At 52.0% G+C, this 20,339-nt stretch overlaps 5 protein-coding genes across 5 annotated transcripts; all 5 read left to right on the forward strand.

Moving 5' to 3' along the window:
* Positions 1–410: 410 nt before the first annotated feature.
* Positions 411–1,001, forward strand: LOC134525914 (keratinocyte proline-rich protein-like). Its single transcript, XM_063357227.1, has one exon. It carries the CDS (start codon positions 411–413, stop codon positions 999–1,001), a length of 591 nt encoding a protein of 196 aa, XP_063213297.1.
* Positions 1,002–4,513: 3,512 nt separating this feature from the next.
* On the forward strand, positions 4,514–5,335 carry LOC134525782 (keratin-associated protein 5-1-like). The gene is made up of 2 exons (XM_063356999.1): positions 4,514–5,116; positions 5,291–5,335. The coding sequence occupies exons 1-2, from the start codon at positions 4,514–4,516 to the stop codon at positions 5,333–5,335; spliced, it is 648 nt and encodes a 215-aa protein (XP_063213069.1).
* A 4,333-nt stretch (positions 5,336–9,668) lies between these two features.
* Positions 9,669–10,070, forward strand: LOC134525784 (sericin-1-like). Its single transcript, XM_063357000.1, has one exon. The coding sequence runs from the start codon at positions 9,669–9,671 to the stop codon at positions 10,068–10,070; it is 402 nt and encodes a 133-aa protein (XP_063213070.1).
* A 4,264-nt stretch (positions 10,071–14,334) lies between these two features.
* LOC134525767 (keratin-associated protein 5-4-like) lies at positions 14,335–14,688 on the forward strand. The gene has a single exon (XM_063356967.1). It carries the CDS (start codon positions 14,335–14,337, stop codon positions 14,686–14,688), a length of 354 nt encoding a protein of 117 aa, XP_063213037.1.
* A 3,466-nt stretch (positions 14,689–18,154) lies between these two features.
* LOC134525768 (loricrin-like) lies at positions 18,155–18,484 on the forward strand. The gene has a single exon (XM_063356968.1). The coding sequence runs from the start codon at positions 18,155–18,157 to the stop codon at positions 18,482–18,484; it is 330 nt and encodes a 109-aa protein (XP_063213038.1).
* The last annotated feature ends 1,855 nt before the right edge of the window (positions 18,485–20,339 follow it).

Here is a 20,339-nt window from a genome sequence, read left to right on the forward strand (position 1 = left end):
GGAGAACTAATTAGATAATGGCCACTGCATATGCAAAGAGCTAAGCTGACATTACATCAAGGGCGATGCTAATTGCAGCTGATTAATCCAACAGCAAGTGCCAGAAAAAATATACATACAGAAGTGGCACTCACTGCTCAGCTATTAATTCCCATGGCATGCCTCATTTCCAAGAGAGCTTGGCCGCATATAAAAGCTTTCGGCCCCAGCACTGTCCTCAGGACTCGGACACTCTGCTCAGCCCGTCTGTCGCTGGTCACAGGGTGAGTTGGATTCTCTCAGCTGTCTTGGATTCCTCAAATTTTTTTCCATAGAAACCGAAGAAAAAAGAAAAAAAAGAAGTGGGTGGATTTTTTTTTTCTTTTTCCCAGACTATTTATCCCCGAGGGCTTGGCCATCTCTACCACAGGATGCACCACCGTAAAGGCGACAGCGACCAGGACTTGTGCCATGACGAGAAGGGCTGGACGTGGCACGGTTCCACAGGGTGCTGCCACGAAAGCCCCCTGGGCACCACGGACCTGTCCCCTTGCCACGACCCCGGCAGCATCAGCCGTGACATCGAGGGGTCCTGCCAGAGCGAGCCGCAAAGCTGCCAGCCCATGGAGCCGTGCCCACCCCAGACCTGCTGCCCACCACAGCAAAGCTGCGATTTCGGCAAGCCCCGGCGGCGGGTGGAGGTGAGCCACGTGCAGCCTGTCTGCCCCCCACCCGTGAAAATCCACCGCCGCCCGCTGCAGCAGTACCGCCCGCCCCTGCGCTGCGAGGAGCCGGGGTGCTGCGGCAAACCCCGGCGGCGAGTGGAGCAGTGCCCGGAGGAGGACGCCTGTCCCCCCGTGATACTGCATCCCCGGCCGCTGCAGCATCGCTGCCCCTGCATCCCAGTCTGCTGCCCACCCGTCCAGCACCGCTGCCCAGCCCCTGTGCCCCTGCCGCTGCATCCTGGCCGGCACCAGCAAAAGCAGGTCCCTCTCTTGCCACCCTGTCTGCAGACGAAATGAGCTGGGACCTGTCATGGTCACCGAGAAGAACGACAGATGGTCTCCCCCACCCATCTCTCCAAGGAGAGGAGGGAGAGAAAGAGACCTGTGCGTCTAGAAGAAACTAAACTACTTCAATGAAAATATTAATAAAATAAGAAAAAGAAAATAATGAAATATATACAATATATACAAAACCATATCGAGATCGTAGGATGATGATCACGTCACCGGCGGGCACTGGGAAAGTCCCAGATGGATGGGAACTGGATTCCGGATCTGGATTCAGGAACGCACCGATGGGGATCAAAGGCAGAGGAACAGAGTCCTCCCTGGACACCGGCCATTCAAGAAAGAGACTTTGATCCCTCGGCTTTTATCCTGAGTGTGATGCCGATGGGATGGAATACTGTGTTAGTCAGTTTGGGGTCACCTGTCCTGTCCGCTCCTCCCTGCAGGTGCCACCCCTCTACGCTTTTCCGCTTCTGACCCTCCATCGGGGCAAATAACAAAGTTATCGGAGCTTGGTTGTTACAGCAATAAGTATAAGCAAGAGCCTCTCTGCGTACCATTCCTTGGCATAAATTATAAATAATCAGATCTTATCACTCTGAGAACGAGCAGTGCCTCCACAATACGCCGTTAATTTCGGAGAGTTCAGTTAGTCAGAAGAGGCTTAGCTAAAAAGCTAAAGCTAAAAGCTAAAAGCTAAAATTACTGAACACAAAATTAGTTCTTGTTTTACCTCAGACGAGGACAGACCCCTCCCCAGCACGTGCCCGCACACTGCTCAGCGTGGGGGATGCTTCGCCTCTCACCCAAGCTGCTGACGCTCCCAACTCCGCTTTCGGCACGAGGCAACGCCGCCGTGGCCAGTGGCTCGTTGCTGCTCTTTGCACACTGGATCCGGGGTCCGCAGTCCCCTGCTTGACCCCAGCACCGACACTTTAAATTCCCAGGGTCCTGCCCTGCCAGGGAATAAGCTTTAATTATCCCCACTCAGGGTAGAGCAGCTGTTGCTCCCCTCTTCTGAGAAGGTGAGCAGCCTGGGGATGGGGAAACCAAATGGAAAGAGCCAGAGCGAGGATGGGAAAACCACCTGCCTTGGATTCCCCTTCTCCCATGGTTCAGCGGACTGTGATTTCAAGGTTCTTCGAGAACAGATACAGGATTGTACTGGGAAAAAAGTACACACTGTGACTGCAGGAGCGTCGAGGACTCCTGTGATTTTATTTTCTCCCTGTGTATTCAAGAATAAAGTTGAAAAAATTTAATTGACACTTGGTTCCTTTTTTTGTTTTTTTTTACCCCCAAAAATATCACCGACACGACAATGAGAAGATGTTAAAAGTTGCTCAAATTCTCACAAGCAAACTTGTAAATTTAAAATGAAAATTGGAGTTCACACGTGAGGATTTCAGCTGTGGCTGTAGCAGTTCCACCAGGATGAGCTCCGTCTGCGTGCTGTAAAACCCTCTCCACCATGGTTGCCCACCGCAGGACCGATGGACGGACTTCACGATGGTCCCTCAGCAAGTCACCTAGGTACAAGCAGTTTGCTCTACAATGTGTGCCATCGCCTTCATTAGCTAGATAGCAACACTGCACCGGGAGGCCATCCAGCATATAAATGTTAATTATGATAATAAGCGTGTGCCCCAGCACGTGAGGCGTGTCTGTGCGTGCCAGGAATGCCTTTCACTCGGTGCAGGAGGGTGCAGGCCAGGCTCTTCCCCCGCAGCTCCCCACTGCCCAGCTCTGGCAGGCACACTGGAAATGTGCTGTTTCTCTCACTTTGCCAGAAAAGCCTCCCACTAGGTGCATTAAAATATATATTGTTGTTCCTTTGTATTGCTTAAGCACAGCCCCAGTGTGTCCTCAGAGCCGCTAGCAACCACCAAGCAAAACCAGAAAGAGGGAAAAAAAAAGAAATTCATTCTTGTTTTCTTAACGCGGAAAACCACGACAATTTATTTTTCTCATGTCTAATTTTAACCAAATGAAATACCACTTACATATGAACTTTGACTTCAGAAATCCCTTATTTTATTAGCTATTTTCTTCCCAGCCTCCTCTCACTGAAGCTGGTTCCCAGGCACCGTCCCGGCGCCGTGCCCAAAGGGCTGACTCAGAGCCCACAGACCAAGGGCCACCTTAGTAGCCCACACGCCGGCCCTTCCAGGCCAGCTTTGGTCCATCTTTTCTTCCCAGCTGCTTTTCGACAGCCGCCCCAGCCCTCCCATCCCAGTTAGTCCATCTCAGCCACGGGAACATTTCTCCAGCCTGAACAAGTCCCATCCTCCAGCAGTTTCAGCCACTCACCCCAATTTGGTGCCACCTGTAGATTTGCTGATTCCACCCCATTGTCCAGGGTATTAGTGATGTTAAACAGCACCAGCACCAGCACCAGCCAGTTTTTCACCCACCACGTAGTTTACCCATCTGGTCCGTACCTCCACCAATTTAACTACAAGGCTGCTGTGGGACACTGTGCCAAAAGCCTGGCGAAAGCTGAGGTAGCACCATCCATCGCACTCCACTATCCACAGAGCCAGCCTCTTCATCACCGAAACCCATCAACACGCTTTGCTTTTGGTGACTCTGAGCTGGCTCTTCCCAATCACCTGTTTGTGCTTCAGGCACCTGGAAATTCTCCTCATGGGTAGCAGAAGGGGAAGGCCGGGACATTAGCAGTGTGTCCATCACGGCTCCTGACTCACAGGTCAGCCGGCAGCCTCCACTCAGTGTCTCGGTCCTCTGGAGATGGTGAATAAGTACATTATTACCTGCCTCACATAGCCCATGTGTGGCTTAAATGATGTGAGTCCTTTATGTGCACCACTCAGTAAGTACATTATAATTAAAAGATGCTTATCAGGAATCATGAGTCAAGCAGAACATGCCAAGCGCTGGGAACAGCATCTAAATGGAGGAGATGTTTTGCCAATAAATAATTTAGTCCTCGTTCCTGCAGCGTGTTTCATTTACAGGGGGAAGACTTGGAACCATATAAAAGGCCTCCATCCCTTTGGTTCTCACAATCTGCTCTCCTGGTCAGCATCTGCCTTCCCTCGTGAATTGGGTAAGACGCATCCTGGAGCAGCCAGGTTCATTTTTGGATGGGCGTCTGGATTCAAGAGGTCACGGTCCTGGCACGCTTGCACTGTCCTTCAGACCGTGCTCTACACACCAGGGCCAGAGGATGGTGGGCTAAGCCAAGAAAGAAGCTGTTGGGGGACCTAGGCATGGGATTTAAAACAATGCCACTATGCGCCGCAGTGCTTTATAGCTGCTTCTGTTCTTGGAGGGTAAAAAAAATCAAGGGTAAGGTCAGAAAGACGGTTTGGACATAATATGACCAGTATTGGGCAACTGTAAGAATTTCCTTTAGATCCAGGCTTTCAGGGTAAGCAAGGCTGACCTATGAATGGCTCGCTAAAGCAGATTTATGGGAAATTAAATGAAAACAGAGGAGATGGAAATGCAAACCTATCTGTCCATGTGTTTTTCAGGTTATTCCCTACAATTCAAACATGATATACTCGTCCGGAAGGGAATCATACTTCAACTTGAACTCAACCTGGTACGATCCCTCGGGGTCCTGGCTGGACACCCGGCGCACACCCTTCCGCTACGGCTACAACACCTGCTCCTCAGGCTGCGAGGGCGAAGGCGTCGAAGGCATGAGAGGGCACAACTACCGGCATTATGGCTATCGGCAGCCGGTCTGCTCCGAGAGATGCCATGGCTATGCTGCAGCTGACTCATGCCACGGCGGCGGGGGCTCGAGCTGCGTCAGGAGGCCCACGTACAGCTACGGGTCATCAGGGGGATGCAACAGCTACGGGAGATCGGTCTGCTCCGAGAGATGCCAAGGGTCCTCAGGTTCATGCCACGGAGGTGGTTCAAGTTGTGTCAGGAGACCCACGTACAGCTACGGGTCAGCGGGGGGATGCCACAGCTACGGGAGGTCGGTCTGCTCCGAGACGTGCCACGGAGCAGGGTACCAGGGGGGGAAGCCATGCTACAGTGCACCAACGCAGTGCATCCCGCAGTGCTGCCCCGTGCAGACCTGTCCCCCTCCGGTGCAGCAAGGCTGCGTGCCCGTGGCAAAGTGCATCCCAAGCCAGCAGCCCGTGGCAAAGTGCATCCCATGTCAGCAGCCCGTGGCAAAGTGCATCCCATGTCAGCAGCCCGCGGCAAAGTGCATCCCAAGCCAGCAGCCCGTGGCAAAGTGCATCCCATGCCAGCAGCCCGCGGCGAAGCGCATCCCAAGCCAGCAGCCCATGGCAAAGTGCATCCCAAGCCAGCAGCAAAAGCAGGTCTGCAAAGTTCCAGCCCGGAAGATAAAGTAGAGAACACAAGGAATGGGGATGAATGAGAGGAACTTCTCACTTGCAGCATTGCCTTGATGGTCTGCGTGTCCCGTATTGCTCACGGATCTCCACTCTTGCTGTCATTTTGCTTGTAACGTGCTTTAAAGGTGTGACCCATTGTCTCTGTGAAACATTAAGTGCTATTCATCTCCTTATTTCACAGCAGACATGGAGGCAATAAAAAATTATGGCTCATAACCCCCTTGCATCAGTGTTTTCCACTTCATCCCTTTGAATTGATTCTGTTCCTTCTTGTGGCCAAAGCTGGTGTTTGCAGCATCCCCGTTCCCCCTCACATCAAGGTTCCTGGTTGATTCAACTTGGTGTCTTTCTATTCCTACTCCAGACAACTTCCTCATTGAGAAGGGACTAGCAGTTTTCATTGTGGACTTTTTATGCAACCCAGCAATTAAATACTGATATACTAATGTAAAAAAAAAAACAAAAACATACACTTATTCAGAGAGGTAAAGACGAGGAGGTCTGCTTGGCACGTCACTTCATCCACTGACAAGGCGATGGGTGCAGCTTGATTTGTATCAGAAGCCTCCAAAATAAGCTCTGGGAAAAAAGTCAGGAAGAGGATTCAGGAATAGGAATGGCACAGATAGTGCAGAGCAAGAGGGGATGCTGAAGCTGGTGGAAGAGAAATGCTCTGGTCCATTAGACCTTGAGAGACCCCAAGCATGACAGTTTTTGACCCCAAGGAAGGCAGCTCCTGCAGGACCTACGTGTCTTCAGCAGCTGGTGCTCAGAGATGCTCAGTGCTGCTCTGACAGATGGGAGGTGTTGGGAAAAACCAGGGAAGGGTGAGACCTCTCAGAGCTGAAGACTTTGACCCATGGAGAAACGGGGATTATCTGGCCAGGAACACATGCAAATGGAAGTTAGAAATGGGTTTGTAGACATCAGGGGGGCATTTGGCCAGACCCACTCTCTCTAGCAGAGCAAAAAGCTCCAAACTCCTCGTAAAATACAGCCTGGTAGGGTTGGAAAGGGAGGCTTGTTGCAGCAAAGGAGGGATCTGGAGTCAGTGACTCACAGCATCATGTCCCAGGTGGCTCCTCGCACCTCGCCCAGCCCAGCCAAGAGCCTCCATTGTCTCCATCTCCCGGTGTCCTGCCTGGCCCAGCCTGCAGGATGTGACACATCGCAGATTCAGCCACTTCGCAACGTTAATGGTGGAGATTTCTCCTGCAGTACAATCTGGATAAGGAAAAGAAATAAAAACAGGCGCAGGGTGCTCCTTCCTGGGATGGATGTTTTACAGGTGGACACACGGGGGCTGCCGACATGCTCTGCCGTGACACGGCGGCAAGCCTTCCTCGCCAACCCCTTGCTTGTGCGTGTGTAGAGGCTGATGGCCATGTGTGCTGCAGAGCACACAGTCCCCATCCCAAGCAGGGTTTGGGTGGCTGGGGCAGCCCAAACGCCCACCCCATGGGCTGTGTGGTGGACTACAATGGCAACACCTTTTGTGCAAGCCTCGGGGACCCCCATGGAAAGAAAAGTGCCAGCAAAACTATCACAGCAAAGGATGGGGAAGTGGAAAAGGCATCAAAATCCACTTTCAAATCCCTTCTGGAGCTTGCAGGGCTGTGGAAGAGAGGGATGGAGGAGACCTTGGGAAAGCAGCTCCCACTTCCCACACCCCAGGCAGTTGTTCTGCTTAAGCTATTTTGACATAGATATTTCTAACCTCTAATGAGAGGGACTTCACACAAGCTATCCTTGTCCGAAACAAAAGAGAGAGCATCTTTGTGTTTAAATCACCTCTCAGGGATTTGGAGGCTTGACCTTGTACCTGGGGTGTCCCCCAGACCCTCCTACCATCTTGGGTTTTTTCTGTGCTTCATGTATCTCCTTCATAAATAGAAAACCAATAACTGAAATATGGAAGAATCATGACCACATACAAGCCACCCAGAAACCGTGATCCAAACTGGGGAACAAACCAGCTCCTGAAACAATTGCTTCCATAAACCCAACAAATTACCCGAAGAAAAAAGCTGCCATCTGCTCAGAATAGGATCAAGGGACGCAGGGAAGCCTCTCCCAAAGACTTGGATCTTTGCAGGAGATATGTGGGGCTCAGAGACCAGCAGTACGGTCCTGTCCAGGGCACGTGAGTGTTCTCCCCACCAGGCCATGCTCAGGTGGATGTTCCTATTGCCGAGAGAAACGATAAACCTGTTTGTCACCATCCACGTGATGTGGGGTGTAATTAGTGAATTGTGAATAATAGTTTCACAAGAATTTTTGTTCTTCTCACGTTTGTGAAATATCCTCAGACACGTTCTGATTTCCTCATGGATCAATTTGTCCAAGTGATTCAGCTCCATTGGATAGCGATGAATCTCCCTGACTCTCTATTTCATTTTAATTCGATCTGTGCTATTATTAATATTACAGTGGCCTCTAGAGTCCTGGATGAGATCAGGCCTGTGTGCTCTGTAGGCAGAAAGACACTTTTCTCCCCAAAGCAGAGCATTAAATCAACAGAGACGCGGATCCCGATGCCCTCCCTGATGTATATGTGAGGATGGAGGCACAGAGACAGGTCACAACGCTTCCCTCCCTACCTTTTTCTCCAACCAAAGTGTGATAAAGGTAACCAACAGCAGGTATTTGGAAGAAGTATCGTGGGAATGGGACATTACTGGAGACCTTTTGTCCTTCCGAGCCTCCTGCCTGGACGCTCTCTGCCTCCTGTGGGGTTTTAAATTCCTTTTGTTTGGGTTACAAGTCTCACTTTGAGCAAAGAAAAGACTGACTTGAAATACAGCAACACTCCTTTTAGTGTTTCTTTGTTGTTTTACTCAGAAATAGGTTTCTCTTTGATGCTAATCCCCGGGCACATCCCACCTCCTGCGTTTGTCAGCTCCCACCCTTCCAACCAGACACAACCAGCAGGAATTCACTTCAAAGCCTCGTGTCGCCATCTCCCACCTCTAAACCCCAACCCCAAACCTCAGTGACAGCTTTAGAGCCCAGAGGCAGCTCGACTCCTTTTGTAACCCACCAGGGCTGAGCCCCATTGCCCCGGTGGAGGCGGGTGGCCAATGCTGGCCCCGGGGCTCGGAGGAGGATGCTCAGCACTCCTTATTTTCAGGGCACCCCCCACATAGGCCAGCCCCGGGCTCTGTGCTTGCCTTCTGCCACCCCATCATGTGCTCATACCTGCAACCTTAATTCCCTTTGTCTCCTTCGCCCACTCACAACCTAGATTTTTTTCCCAAGCTGCCCAAATACATTCATTTTCCTACACGCCACCGTGGCCTTATTTCTTCTATTTCAAGCCCCTTTTATTTTCTGGATCCCTTTGCAGCCCAGTCCACCAGCCCACCCCACTATCCCACCTTCCCATCCACTAATATTTTTGCTTTGCTGACTCGGGCTCGCAGCTGCTTTGCATTAGGCACAAGAAGCAGGTAAATGCTTTAGGCAAAGGCAGCAAGACCATCCAGAAACCTCCCCATCCCTGCTCATGAACCACACCAGGCGTGGCGGGCAATTAACATTTTTATGGAGTAACGAGAGAAACGGTGATCCCAAAGACGGGATATTGATCTGCTCATACTACCATGAGTCAAAACAGCAGTGTAAAAACTCTCCAATTAACAAAGTGCTCAGGGTGGTGAACAATCAAGTCCCTCCAGTGGGAGCTCCTCTTGTTTCCGGAGGAAAAATACTGGGTGTCCTATAAAAGATCTCGCACCCCATTTCTCCTCATTGTCTCAGCTCCACGTCTCCTCTCAAACTCCTGCTGAAAAGGGTAAGTCACGCTTGATCCAACTTTTGCACTTCTAATGATCACCAGCTTTGTCCTGATCCTGAGGTCTTGACCACTTCTCTTACATGTCTCTTCTCTGTGACTGTCTCTGTTCACAGTTGCTTAGTCCTTCCTTCTGCCAAGGTTGTCTTCTCCATCCATGTCCATACATAAATAACAGAAAGCGATGAGGAAAGTTTCAAACTTACTGGTTCAGACAGCTGAGGACGGGACTCTTCAGGTTGGGACTCTGTCTGGCCACCACTTCTCACTAATCACCAAGTGCTTCAACTTCTCTTTCGTATATTTCCCCAAAGAAAGACAGCACAGAGCCCTCTGTACAGGTCAGGGACCACGACGGGCAGCCGCGCATTGCTAACTTTTCTCTCTTCTTCAAGAATCTGGCTTATAATGAGAATTTATTCTTGATATATAACCCCATCTAACTAGACAGCTGTTACTGCCAGCTGACAGACATCACAGTGTCTCTTGCCTTTGCACCCACTCAAAGATGATGGTCTCTCCAGCAGATCCGCAAAGATGTGCTCCCGCCAGGACAAAGACCAGTGCCACCGTCAAGAAGTGCCACCGACAAGTGCCTCCTCATGCCACAGCAGTGAAGGGTGCCACGGGAGCAGTGGTGGATCTGGTTGCCACAGGAGTGGATCTGGTTGCCACAGGAACAGTGGTGGATCTGATTGCCACGGGAGCAGCGGTGCATCCGGATGCCACGGGAGCAGCGGTGGATCTGGTTGCCACGGGAGCAGAGGATCCAGTTGCCACAGGAGCAGCGGTGGATCTGGTTGCCACGGGAGCAGAGGATCCAGCTGCCACAGGAGCAGCGGTGGATCTGGATGCCATGGGAGCAGTGGGGGATCCTGCCATGGAAATCCACAGGATTGCCAGCAGCAAATTTATCAAGTATCCTCAAAGATGAAGTGAGCAGGAAGGACATTGTCTGCATGTTATACACATGTATATCCTTGATCTTGTGCTGAGTTCAGAAAGCTTTGCATGTCTCCTAGCAATCTTCAAAGAGTCCTGTACCTCTAATGATCTTATCTGTGGGTGCTAAAATAAATTGTGTACGTCCGCACTGGTGCGATTTTCTCTGTATCAGTCTGTAACTGTGTACGAGGTATTGCAGTTTGGAGTTCATGAGTTTCCTGATCATGATTTTTCTTTTGCCTTGTATTTCATACCACAATACAAGACCCCTTGTGCTTCTTCAATAGCCCTGAAGTTACCCTGCCCAGACACAGGCAATAGGGGTAGGCACTGCCACAATCTCCCCTATGGACTCCAAAGGAAAAGAGAGAGAATAATTTTAAAAGCTGACATTTTAGGAGGCCATCTCAGGCCCCTGCAGTGCAGGCAGCTCTCCTCCATGGCACCTTCCCACAGAGCCGGAGACCCAAATCCCCCACCAAGACCCCACCGGCTGCATTGCGCAAGCCCTCAGGGCTGGCTATGGGCACAACCCTGGGGCAGAAAAAGCCCAATAGGCAAAGGCACCCATGATGGGACAGAAACTCCTTTTTTTTTGCCATCTGGCCCCAAAGTGCCATCGTTGTGCAGGTATCTCCACATGCTTGTGGCAAACCCCCCAGCAAGCCTTTCTAGAAACCCTCTGCCCAGCACTTCAAGAGCCCTGGGTCAAGCCAGGGGCGTTGCAAAATGCCAGCGTTACACAATGAACCGATAAATTTCTTCTCAGCTTGTAATTAACTGAATTGTGTAATTTATTGGTTTGGCATTGCCATTCATGAAATGGATGTTGTCCTGATAAGATTATTCTCGAGTGTGTCACGATGATCAGAAATATCTGGCATTGCTGAAAAGGGCGCAGGCAGCAGCTAACTCCCCGAACAGGCTGCTGGCTTTTGGTGTAAGAATGGTTTGACAAGGCTGGTTGTGTGACTCCGGCATCTGCCTTAAGCCCCGTTAACAAACCCCACTTTCAACGCATGTTAAGGTGGACAGCCACAAAATCCAGAGGTGCCCAGGACTGCTGGATGGGTGCTGCTGATCTTTAACAAATTCAGAATAACTAAAACATGAGGAACTCCCACCTGGAGTGCTGCGTCCAGCTCAGGGACCCCAACAGCAGAAGGGCACAGAGCTGTCAGAGAGGGGCCGGAGGAGACCCCGGAGATGCTGGGAGGGCTGGAGCCCCTCTGCTGTGGGGACAGGCTGAGAGAGCTGGGGGGGTTCAGCCTGGAGAAGAGAAGGCTCCGCGGAGACCTTGGAGCCCCTTCCAGTCCCTCAAGGGGCTCCAGAAAAGCTGGGGAGGGACTCTGGAGCAGGGAGGGGAGCCATGGGACGTTGGGAATGGGTTTAAACCAAAAGAGGGGAGATTTAGATGAGATCTGGGGAAGAAATTCCTTATTCCGCGGGTGGCAAGCCCCTGGCCCAGGTTGCCCAGAGAGGATCTGCCCCATCCCTGGAGGGGTTCAAGGCCAGGTTGGACACGGCTTGGAGCAACCTGGGTGTTGGACTGGATGAGCTTTAAGGTCCCTTCCAACCCAAACCATTCGGATTCTATGAATACAGCACAGTGTTGAGAGCAAAAAGTACTTTGAGTCTTTTTTCATGGACAGTATTTCCCATAGTTCTTCTGATGCCAGGACCAAACACAATTAAACAGAAGTGATCAAACCTGGGTACAGTTTGCCCTGACACGGTTCTCATTCATAATAGCAATTAAGCAATACAAAAGAAACATTTAGGTTGCGTACTTGATTCATTAACCCTGCCCTGTCCAAAAATCCTCCGCGTTTTAGTAACAGCAAATGTGTCAGAGTGTTTTTTGGGTTGCAGGAACCGCTCAGGGCTTGCGGTGCCTTGACAAAGCTTCAGCAGCCACATTCAAAGCAGGAGCTCACATGAGGCTGGAGAGGCACCTCGATGCCTGGCAGCTTGTTCAGTTTTCCAGCCAATTCCCGAAGGATGCCGGGTCTCTCAAACAGCAGTAGCGAAGGTGGGATGGGGTTGAGGCTCCATCTCACCGTGGTCAGCGTCTGGGAATAGCATAAAAACTGAATCAGCATGGAGACATTGAAATAAAAGGCAGGAAAGGCGGGCCAAAAATACCAAATGCTCGAGCATCTCTGCGGGCAACTGAAATATTTTTCAGGCTGTGCTTTCCAAGCACTTTTCATAGAATCATAGCATTGTAGAATGGTTTGGGTGGGAAGGGACCTTAAAGCTCATCCATTTCCAACCCTCCCTGCCCTGGGCAGGAACATCTCCTACTAGACCAGGTTACTCCAAGCCCCATCCAACTTGGCCTTGAACACCTCCGGGGAGGTGTTTTGTCAGTGTTTTGCACTGAGAAAATCACAGCAGTTCCCAATTTCAGCTGGCAACACTGCTTTTAGTCTTTTATTTTCTGCCTGTTTAATAACCAAAATTACTTCCACAGGTAGTGACAGAAAAGGGCAAACCAAGATCCATGGTCCTCAGCACTTCCAAACTGATGCTGCAGAGGTAGAGGAAAGGTACAGGGAGTATCACAAACTATTGCTTGAGTTTAGCTCTCACTGCAAACGTGGTGCCTGGCCTGGACTGAATGTTTGTGTGGGCCTGTGCATCCAAATAACACGTGGATTCATTGGCCAATTACGAGCTAATTGGCGAGCAGGGAAGAGTGCTCCGAAAATGATGTTCCTACAAGTTTGGAGAAAGTCCCTGGGGTCTCCCAGCTCCCTGTAACATGGCAGCCCCCCCCAGGCCACCGCGCGTCACCCAAGGCAGCACCCATGGGAGACCTTCTCCTCCACGTGGCAGCACCAGAGACGCTCACAGCCTGGAAAAAAACCACCAGCGCTGCTGCTCCGGCATTACTCATGGACCGAAAGTTAACCACGTAATTACGTACCTCGCTAATCCTGGATCACTACCTAGGGCAGGTCTTCCCCCTTCCAAAAATAAGAATCCCAACTGCTTTTGGTCCTTCTGGCAACAGCAGGAAACTTTTGACTGACAAAAAAAGTTTCACAGGGGCTGTCTTTTCTCTCTTTTCACCACTCCACCAGCGGGTTTTAAGAGAAACAAGCCAACAGTGGTACCGGTTAAGTTGCTGCTAAGGAAAAATTGTCTGCCATGCCAAAGACGTTTTTGGTACTTATAGGCATATCTCGGGGTTTATCATAGAATCACAGAATGTGCTGGGTTGGAAGGGACCTCTGAAGGCCATCCAGTCCAACCCCCCTGCAGTGAGCAGGGACATCATCAACTAGATCAGGTTGCTCAGAGTCTCATCCAGCCTGGCCTTGGATGTCTCCAGGGATTTGCAGGATTAGAGGACCTCAAGACATTTTAAAAGGATGGCACGATTGAAGTACGTGGCATAAATCCCCCCACTAAATGCAAAATGTTCCCTGGCTGTGATCAACACCAAAAGCAAAACTGGTAAAGCTGTGGAAACCGGGGCCACCCACACTACTCCCCCATTGGAGCTACGCACAGGTAGAGCTGGCAATTAAATATTTCTGCGGCACAGGAAAGACGACCGATAACGAGAGGCGAGACCCGGCGCGGATGGGGTGAGTCACGCAAGCAACCTGAAGAGTAAGGAGGCAAAAAAAAAAAAAAAAAAAACCAAACCAAAAAGCCATCAACGAATTAAATGAACAGACCTCTGCGACAGGGAGGTGCTTCGCTTCCAGCCGGGGTGCGCAGAGAGGGTATAAAAGTGCTCCTGTCCCGGAAAGCCTCATTCCCTCCTTGCCCCTTCACTGCAGGAGCATCTTGGGTAAGAGCAGCGATGCTGCGGGGATTTGGGGCTCGGTGCGGCATTCGGAACCCTCCGGATGGATTGGGAAGAGACTGAGCCCCACGGCTTGTAGCGGGCTGGGGCTTGTGAGCAGGGAGGTGGGGTGAGGAGGGATGCCGAAGGAGAGCAGAGAGATTTGGACTTGGGGGGAGGCTCTAGGGTGTTGCTCTGCTCCCTGCGGGAGAGAGATGGCTCCACTTCGGAAAGCCGTCCATGGTCAGCTCTGAATGCTCCCAGCATCTTTAAGGTTGTGGTGGGACAATCCTGTGGGTGGTATAGGAAGCTGGTGCGAGGTTTAAAGACGATTGTGGGATCTGGCTAAGACTGGATAAACGTACATCCAGATTTCTCTTCCCTGGAAGAGCAGAAGCAGGAAAGAAAGGGGCCTGACAGCTCCTCTCTCCTCGCAGGTCACCCCGAAACACAACGATGTGCTCTCGGCAGGACAAGGACCAGTGCCACAGGCAGGAGCGCTACACCCGCCAGAGCAGCGGTGGCTGTCACAGCTCCGGCGGTGGTGGCTGTCACAGCTCCGGTGGTGGTGGATGCCACAGCTCCGGTGGAGGTGGCTGTCACAGCTCCGGTGGCAGCGGTGGTGGCTGTCACAGCTCCGGTGGAGGTGGCTGTCACAGCTCCGGTGGCAGCGGTGGTGGCTGTCACAGCTCCGGCGGCGGTGGATGCCACAGCAGTGGTGGCTCCAGCTGCCACGGGAAGCCACAGGTGCAGTGCCAGCAGCAGCAGCAGCAGCAGGTCCACCAGCTGCCCTCCCAGAAGATGAAGTGATGGGGTGTCTCCAGCAGCAAAGGCCACGCAGGGACCAACTCCCTCCGGCCCCCCCAGAGCTTTGCCAGCTCCGGGGCTGCCCGGCCACGCACCCTCTCCTCTGCCCTCCGGGACCCGCGCTCCCTGGGCAAGGAGCATCACTTGTGCCTCCCTGCTGCCTTCGCCTGATGCTCCAGGCTGTGCTTTGGCCCCGCGAGGTGCCCATGAGACAATAAAGCATGAAATTCCCCAGACCTCTCTTGTGTTGGCCTCTCCTTAAACTCCTCATCCTCATTTTCCGCGCGTGCTGCAGGGGCACAGGGGTGTAGAGGAATATAGGGTCTATACAGCTACTAGCAGGTCATATATCTTAACCAGGGGAATTCCCCCCTGAGAAAGCGTCCAGCGCATGTGCACAAGGAGATCATTTAGCGTTGCGTTTTAGGGAGAATGATATTGCTGCATAAAGCAGTGCAATTCAATTCAGGGAAATCACGGAATCACACAGAATCACAGAATGGCGGGGGTTGGAAGGGACCTCTGGAGATCATCTAGTCCAGCCCCCTGCCAGAGCAGGGTCACCCAGAGCAGGGGGCACAGGAATGCGTCCAGGTGGGTTTGGAATGTCTCCAGGGATGGAGACTCCACCACTTCTCGTTTTCTGATGCTTGTGGTTTGTGTGCCGATGGCAGGCGAAGCCAGCAAGTATCTGCCCCCATGAGCTGGATGAAGGGATGTGAAGAGTCAAGGGAAGAGCTGGAGGAGAGAGGAGCCAAATCCATCTCCCTGCACGGCCAGGACCTGGCAGAGGTGCTGCTGGAAAGGCAACCGGGGCAGGGCTTTTGCAGCTGGGAGCAGCTGGCCCAGATGTGCTACAGCCAAGGCTGATGGAGGGGAGCCAAGGGGAGCAACCATCCCCTGCTGCCAACCCCACTCATCCCAGGAAAACCCTACGAGCGATTACTGTTCATATGTTTTGAGCTTCCTTTCTTTCTCCTCTTAAGTTTTTGACTGTTTAAAGATATTTTTTTTTCCTGTAACCACAATAAAAAAAGGAGAGAGGCTGCTCTGCTTTCATTTTGATGTGGTTTCTGCTTTTAACTGAAACACGTCTGAGAGTCTGGAGACTGCAAGAAAAACGCCAGCCTTTATGAAACCTGGTACACAGCTGGTTACCCTGAATATATGCATATGTCCTTTCTCATTGAATGAATGAGATCATCACCAGAAAAGCAAATTAACATTAAACTCTCCTGTGCAGAACATCACCCCTGACCTGGGCAAGACACGACTGTTACTAACATCCTCCGGAAAAAAGACAAAAACAGATTGCACAAGACTCATGCACAGAAATCCATTTGTCCTTAAGTCTTAAGTCACCGGTTATTATTTTGGGTGGTAGGAGGGGGGGTTGCGCAGCAATAGCGAGAAGCCCCGTGGACACCGCGCTCAGCCCGCGCAGGAACCGGCCCCTTTGCTGCACGCAGGCACTTGCTCCACCAGCCACAGGGATTTTGCCTCCAGCACAACGCAGCTCTAGATGGGTGTCTGCCCGGTCCCTCTGCTAATTACAATCGCAGCCACCGGTTTCTGTAATGAAATTTTATGACATCAGCGGCAGTCAGCACGGTAAATGCCAGCCGCATTTCATGCTGGGTGAAGCCACGGGTCCAGGAGGTGGGAGGAGACCTCTGTGGTCCTCTCCATCACTGACCCCTCGGGTAGGACAGGCAGCCATCGCCACCAGGTGGGAAGCTCATGGTGGACAGGTCAAGTAGCCAAAATTTTGGATGTGAGCAGCATGAGCCGTCCATGCCCTGGGGACAGCCACAGTGAGGTTTCATCCCATTGTCACCACATCCCCCTCTGCTCTGGGCCACATGCAGGACACAGGGACCCCAGCTCAGCCCCCTGCCAATGGGTGTTTGCCTGAAGCCAGACAGGAATCACCCAACGGCGTCCAGGAGAAGCTGGAAGGAGCTAATTTTCAGTGCCACTAGTGGTGCTGAGCATAACGAAATAGCACTAGTTGATGTGTGTCTTGGGAAAGACATTGGCTTTCAGCTCAAACGGTGCAAGGTGTCTGTTGGTGTCATCTCCTCCTCCCTCGGAGACCTGCCAAAGCATTTCTCTTTGGCAACAAGGTGGATCTCCATGTCTGTTTGTGTGGCTCCCAACATTGCCTTCTGTGTCTCAGAGTTTTTCTTGCCGTTTATCCTGTAAATATGGAGCTGTGGCCTTTAGAGGTCAATGTACCTCGTGGAATGATGAAGTGCAGGGCAGCTTTTCAACCAGGACAGAGCTGTGCAGATGGGCCATCTCCAGAGCTCCAGCTTTGCTCCAGAAGACAGACCGATGAAGGAGGCAGGACCAGATGGGTTTTTTAATTCCTCAGGCTTCATTTCCTGATCTTTGTCATTAAGAGGATGTCATTAAAAGTCAAAGAAGCACTCAGGAACCTTGCTCAGATGTATGTGAGCATAGTAGGGCTTGCAAGGCTTTCAGCGGTCCCCAAGGCTCTCTTCTGGTTGCTCAGGTGCCTTTTGGGGGAATTTATCACCCTTCAGGTCAAGGAGGGGAGCTAGAAAATGCCCGCTGAAGACCTGAGACCCAAGACCTTTCTCTAGAGGAAGCCCAGGAGGATTTTGTCCCCATGGCCGAGGCGGGTCTTTCAGACCAAGCATCTAAGGAAGAAGAGAGAGCAACTTTCCACTCCTTTTTACCTGGATTATTTCTGGCTTTACCTCGTGCCAACTCAATAGCAGGGATTGGGTTCTGTGAGCAGAGCCTCGTGGGACGGGGCTATAATTATGCCTGGATTTAATTTAACAAAACAAACCCCAAACAGACGAGCCTTTGGAAACACAGGCACCCACGGGTTTTCCTATTAGAGGCAGGTGAGGCTGGCAATTAGATACTTATGTGGCACAGGAAACAGATAAAAAAGGAATGATACCCATCACCAATGAGTCAGGCAAGCGATGTAAACAGAGGGCGGTTTGATGGGGATTGGGTATTAAATTAATAGATCGCTATGACAGAGAGCTGTCTCATTTCCGGGGAAAGGGATCCGAGATCTCTATAAATTCTTCCTGTCCTGGGGTTCTTCATTCCCTCCTCTTGCGTTCCTCTCAAGCCAGGTAAGTCTGGCAGCATGGATGGGTTTTCCTTCGCTGGGGGTTCGTTTCCCCATGGAGCAGCACGGGTTTAATGCAAACCCCGGTGCCGTGGCACGGGGATGCTCGCAGGGCAGTGGGATGCGCAGAGGGAAGCTGGGCCACGCCGAGCTGCTACGCTCAGCTGGTGAAATCCTGCGTCAGTGGAGGCAGGGCACCGCTCCAGATCTGGGGGGTCTCCCGGGATCCAGCACAGCAGTGGGGCAGGCACAGGGACCGCAAGATCGGAGCGGTGGGGCAATCGGGGCGGTGGGACGTGCAGCAGCTCCTGACAGCTCCTCTCTCCTCGCAGGTCACCCCGAAACACGGCGATGTGTTCCCGGCAGGACAAGGACCAGTGCCACAGGCAGGAGCGCTACACCCGCCAGAGCAGCGGTGGCTGTCACAGCTCCGGCGGTGGTGGCTGTCACAGCTCCGGTGGAGGTGGCTGTCACAGCTCCGGTGGCAGCGGTGGTGGCTGTCACAGCTCCGGTGGAGGGGGCTGTCACAGCTCCGGTGGCAGCGGTGGTGGCTGTCACAGCTCCGGCGGCGGTGGATGCCACAGCAGTGGTGGCTCCAGCTGCCACGGGAAGCCACAGGTGCAGTGCCAGCAGCAGCAGCAGCAGCAGGTCCACCAGCTGCCCTCCCAGAAGATGAAGTGATGGGGTGTCTCCAGCAGCAAAGGCCACGCAGGGACCAACTCCCTCCGGCCCCCCCAGAGCTTTGCCAGCTCCGGGGCTGCCCGGCCACGCACCCTCTCCTCTGCCCTCCGGGACCCGCACTCCCTGGGCAAGGGGCATCACTTGTGCCTCCCTGCTGCCTCCGCCTGATGCTCCAGGCTGTGCTTTGGCCCCACGAGGTGCCCATGAGACAATAAAGCACGAAATTCCCCAGACCTCTCTTGTGTTGGCCTCTCCTTAAACTCCTCATTCTCATTTTCTGCGCGTGCTGCAGGGGCACAGCTGGACTAACCAACACGCTCGTGCCATTTGTTCAGGGCCGGTTTCTTTGTGAACCCTCGTGATGCTCCGGTGAGGGGCCACATTCAGTGTGGGTCATCCCTGGGGGCTCACCAGCTCCGCTCTCCTCCACCAGCTGGGACCACTGGGTCCCAGGTGATGGGGAAAGCACAAAAACATCTCCCCACCCCACAGTGTGTCCTGCCTGGGCCCTACACCCGGGGTGGGGAGATGGTCCTGGGTGCCCCGGGTGCCCCCAGTGCCCCCAGACCCCTAGGGCTTCGCATTCCTGCCCCGCCACGTTGGGGCTTCTTCCACACGACGGCTTTTTTTTACACAGCTTTGAGTGACCTCCTGCCCATGGAGGCTACAGGCGATCACCGGGTGGCTCAGGAAAACCAGGCAGGCACCACATTGTACAGTTTTTATTGCTTTTTTATGGTATTACAACCGTCTATGTAAGAAGGAGAAAAATAAGCCCCCCCCCCAAAAAAAAATTTCCTTTTGGCTATTTACAATGCTGAAACGTCACAGTCAAGACGGCTGATGTATTAACCCATTCAGGCAGCGAACAGCTGAAGGACCAGATCTCATTAGCTTGAGAGGAATAAACTACTGCAGAAAACATCCATCTGCCCAGTAAAGGGATCATAAAGCGAATCTTTGTCAGAAACCTTCCTATGACTTTCCAAAACCTTGCAGATAGGGATATAATTATTACAGACCTGGTAACTACCTGCAATATTTTTTTCCAGTGAAACTCAGGGTTTCTACCATCCCCTCCTTGCTATTAGAACAGCGTCGTTTTATTGGATTATATACCAGGAGCAGTGTTTTAACCACGCACAGCCAAGGAAAGCAGTCTCATTTCATCGTTCTCCAGACACTCACTGTCAGCAGTATTTCTTTGCACAACCCTGGGCAGGTTAATTACACAAAGACATGGGTAAAGGCTTCCCTAAAATAAAAAAAAATTTTAAAAAAAAAGAGGGCTAGGCTTCCCTTTTTTTAATGGAAAAGAAAGCCAGTATGCTGCCCCAGCTACATTTATTAGACAGAAACACCCTCATAGATATTGAGGTGCATTTCAGGTCCCCCCCCAAAACCCGTGGGAATTTTGCCGCTCACTTCGAATGAGCTGGAGATGAACTCCCAACCACAGGCCTCTAATTTTCCCTGAAGAATTGCCACTCTTTATTCATTATTACTCTACAGCCTGAGTCAACTAATTGTATGGCTCACTCCAGCCCTACCGACTAGTGATTTTTCACTTTCTACCCATTAAAAACAAAAGTAGCTCGTGGAGGAAGGGGTTGATACGTCAGCCGTTGCTCCGCTGCTGTGTTTAGGAGAAGGAAACAGCAAATCTGACCCATCCACACACACACACCCAGCCTTAAACTGCATTTGCAAAGCACCCCAAAGAGACACCCGTGGGGCAGCAGGATGAAACAAGAGACACGGCGTTATTTTTGCCTCACGGAGGTAATACGTGGAACGGGGCACGGTCTTCACCTCTCCCCCATTGCCACCGGTGCAAGGGCAGGCACCGGAGGGG

Source organism: Chroicocephalus ridibundus, chromosome 21 (assembly GCF_963924245.1).
Source record: "Chroicocephalus ridibundus chromosome 21, bChrRid1.1, whole genome shotgun sequence".
Lineage (NCBI taxonomy): Eukaryota > Metazoa > Chordata > Aves > Charadriiformes > Laridae > Chroicocephalus > Chroicocephalus ridibundus.

Excerpts from the sequence above, each read along its gene's own strand:
- LOC134525768 (XM_063356968.1), top strand. The coding sequence starts at position 18,155 with ATGTGTTCCCGGCAGGACAAGGACCAGTGCCACAGGCAGGAGCGCTAC.
- LOC134525782 (XM_063356999.1), top strand. The coding sequence starts at position 4,514 with ATGATATACTCGTCCGGAAGGGAATCATACTTCAACTTGAACTCAACC. Across the intron at positions 5,117-5,290 it reads GCATCCCAAGCCAGCAGCCC|CAGCAAAAGCAGGTCTGCAA; the intron begins GTGGCAAAGTGC and ends ATCCCAAGCCAG.
- LOC134525767 (XM_063356967.1), top strand. The coding sequence starts at position 14,335 with ATGTGCTCTCGGCAGGACAAGGACCAGTGCCACAGGCAGGAGCGCTAC.
- LOC134525784 (XM_063357000.1), top strand. The coding sequence starts at position 9,669 with ATGTGCTCCCGCCAGGACAAAGACCAGTGCCACCGTCAAGAAGTGCCA.
- LOC134525914 (XM_063357227.1), top strand. The coding sequence starts at position 411 with ATGCACCACCGTAAAGGCGACAGCGACCAGGACTTGTGCCATGACGAG.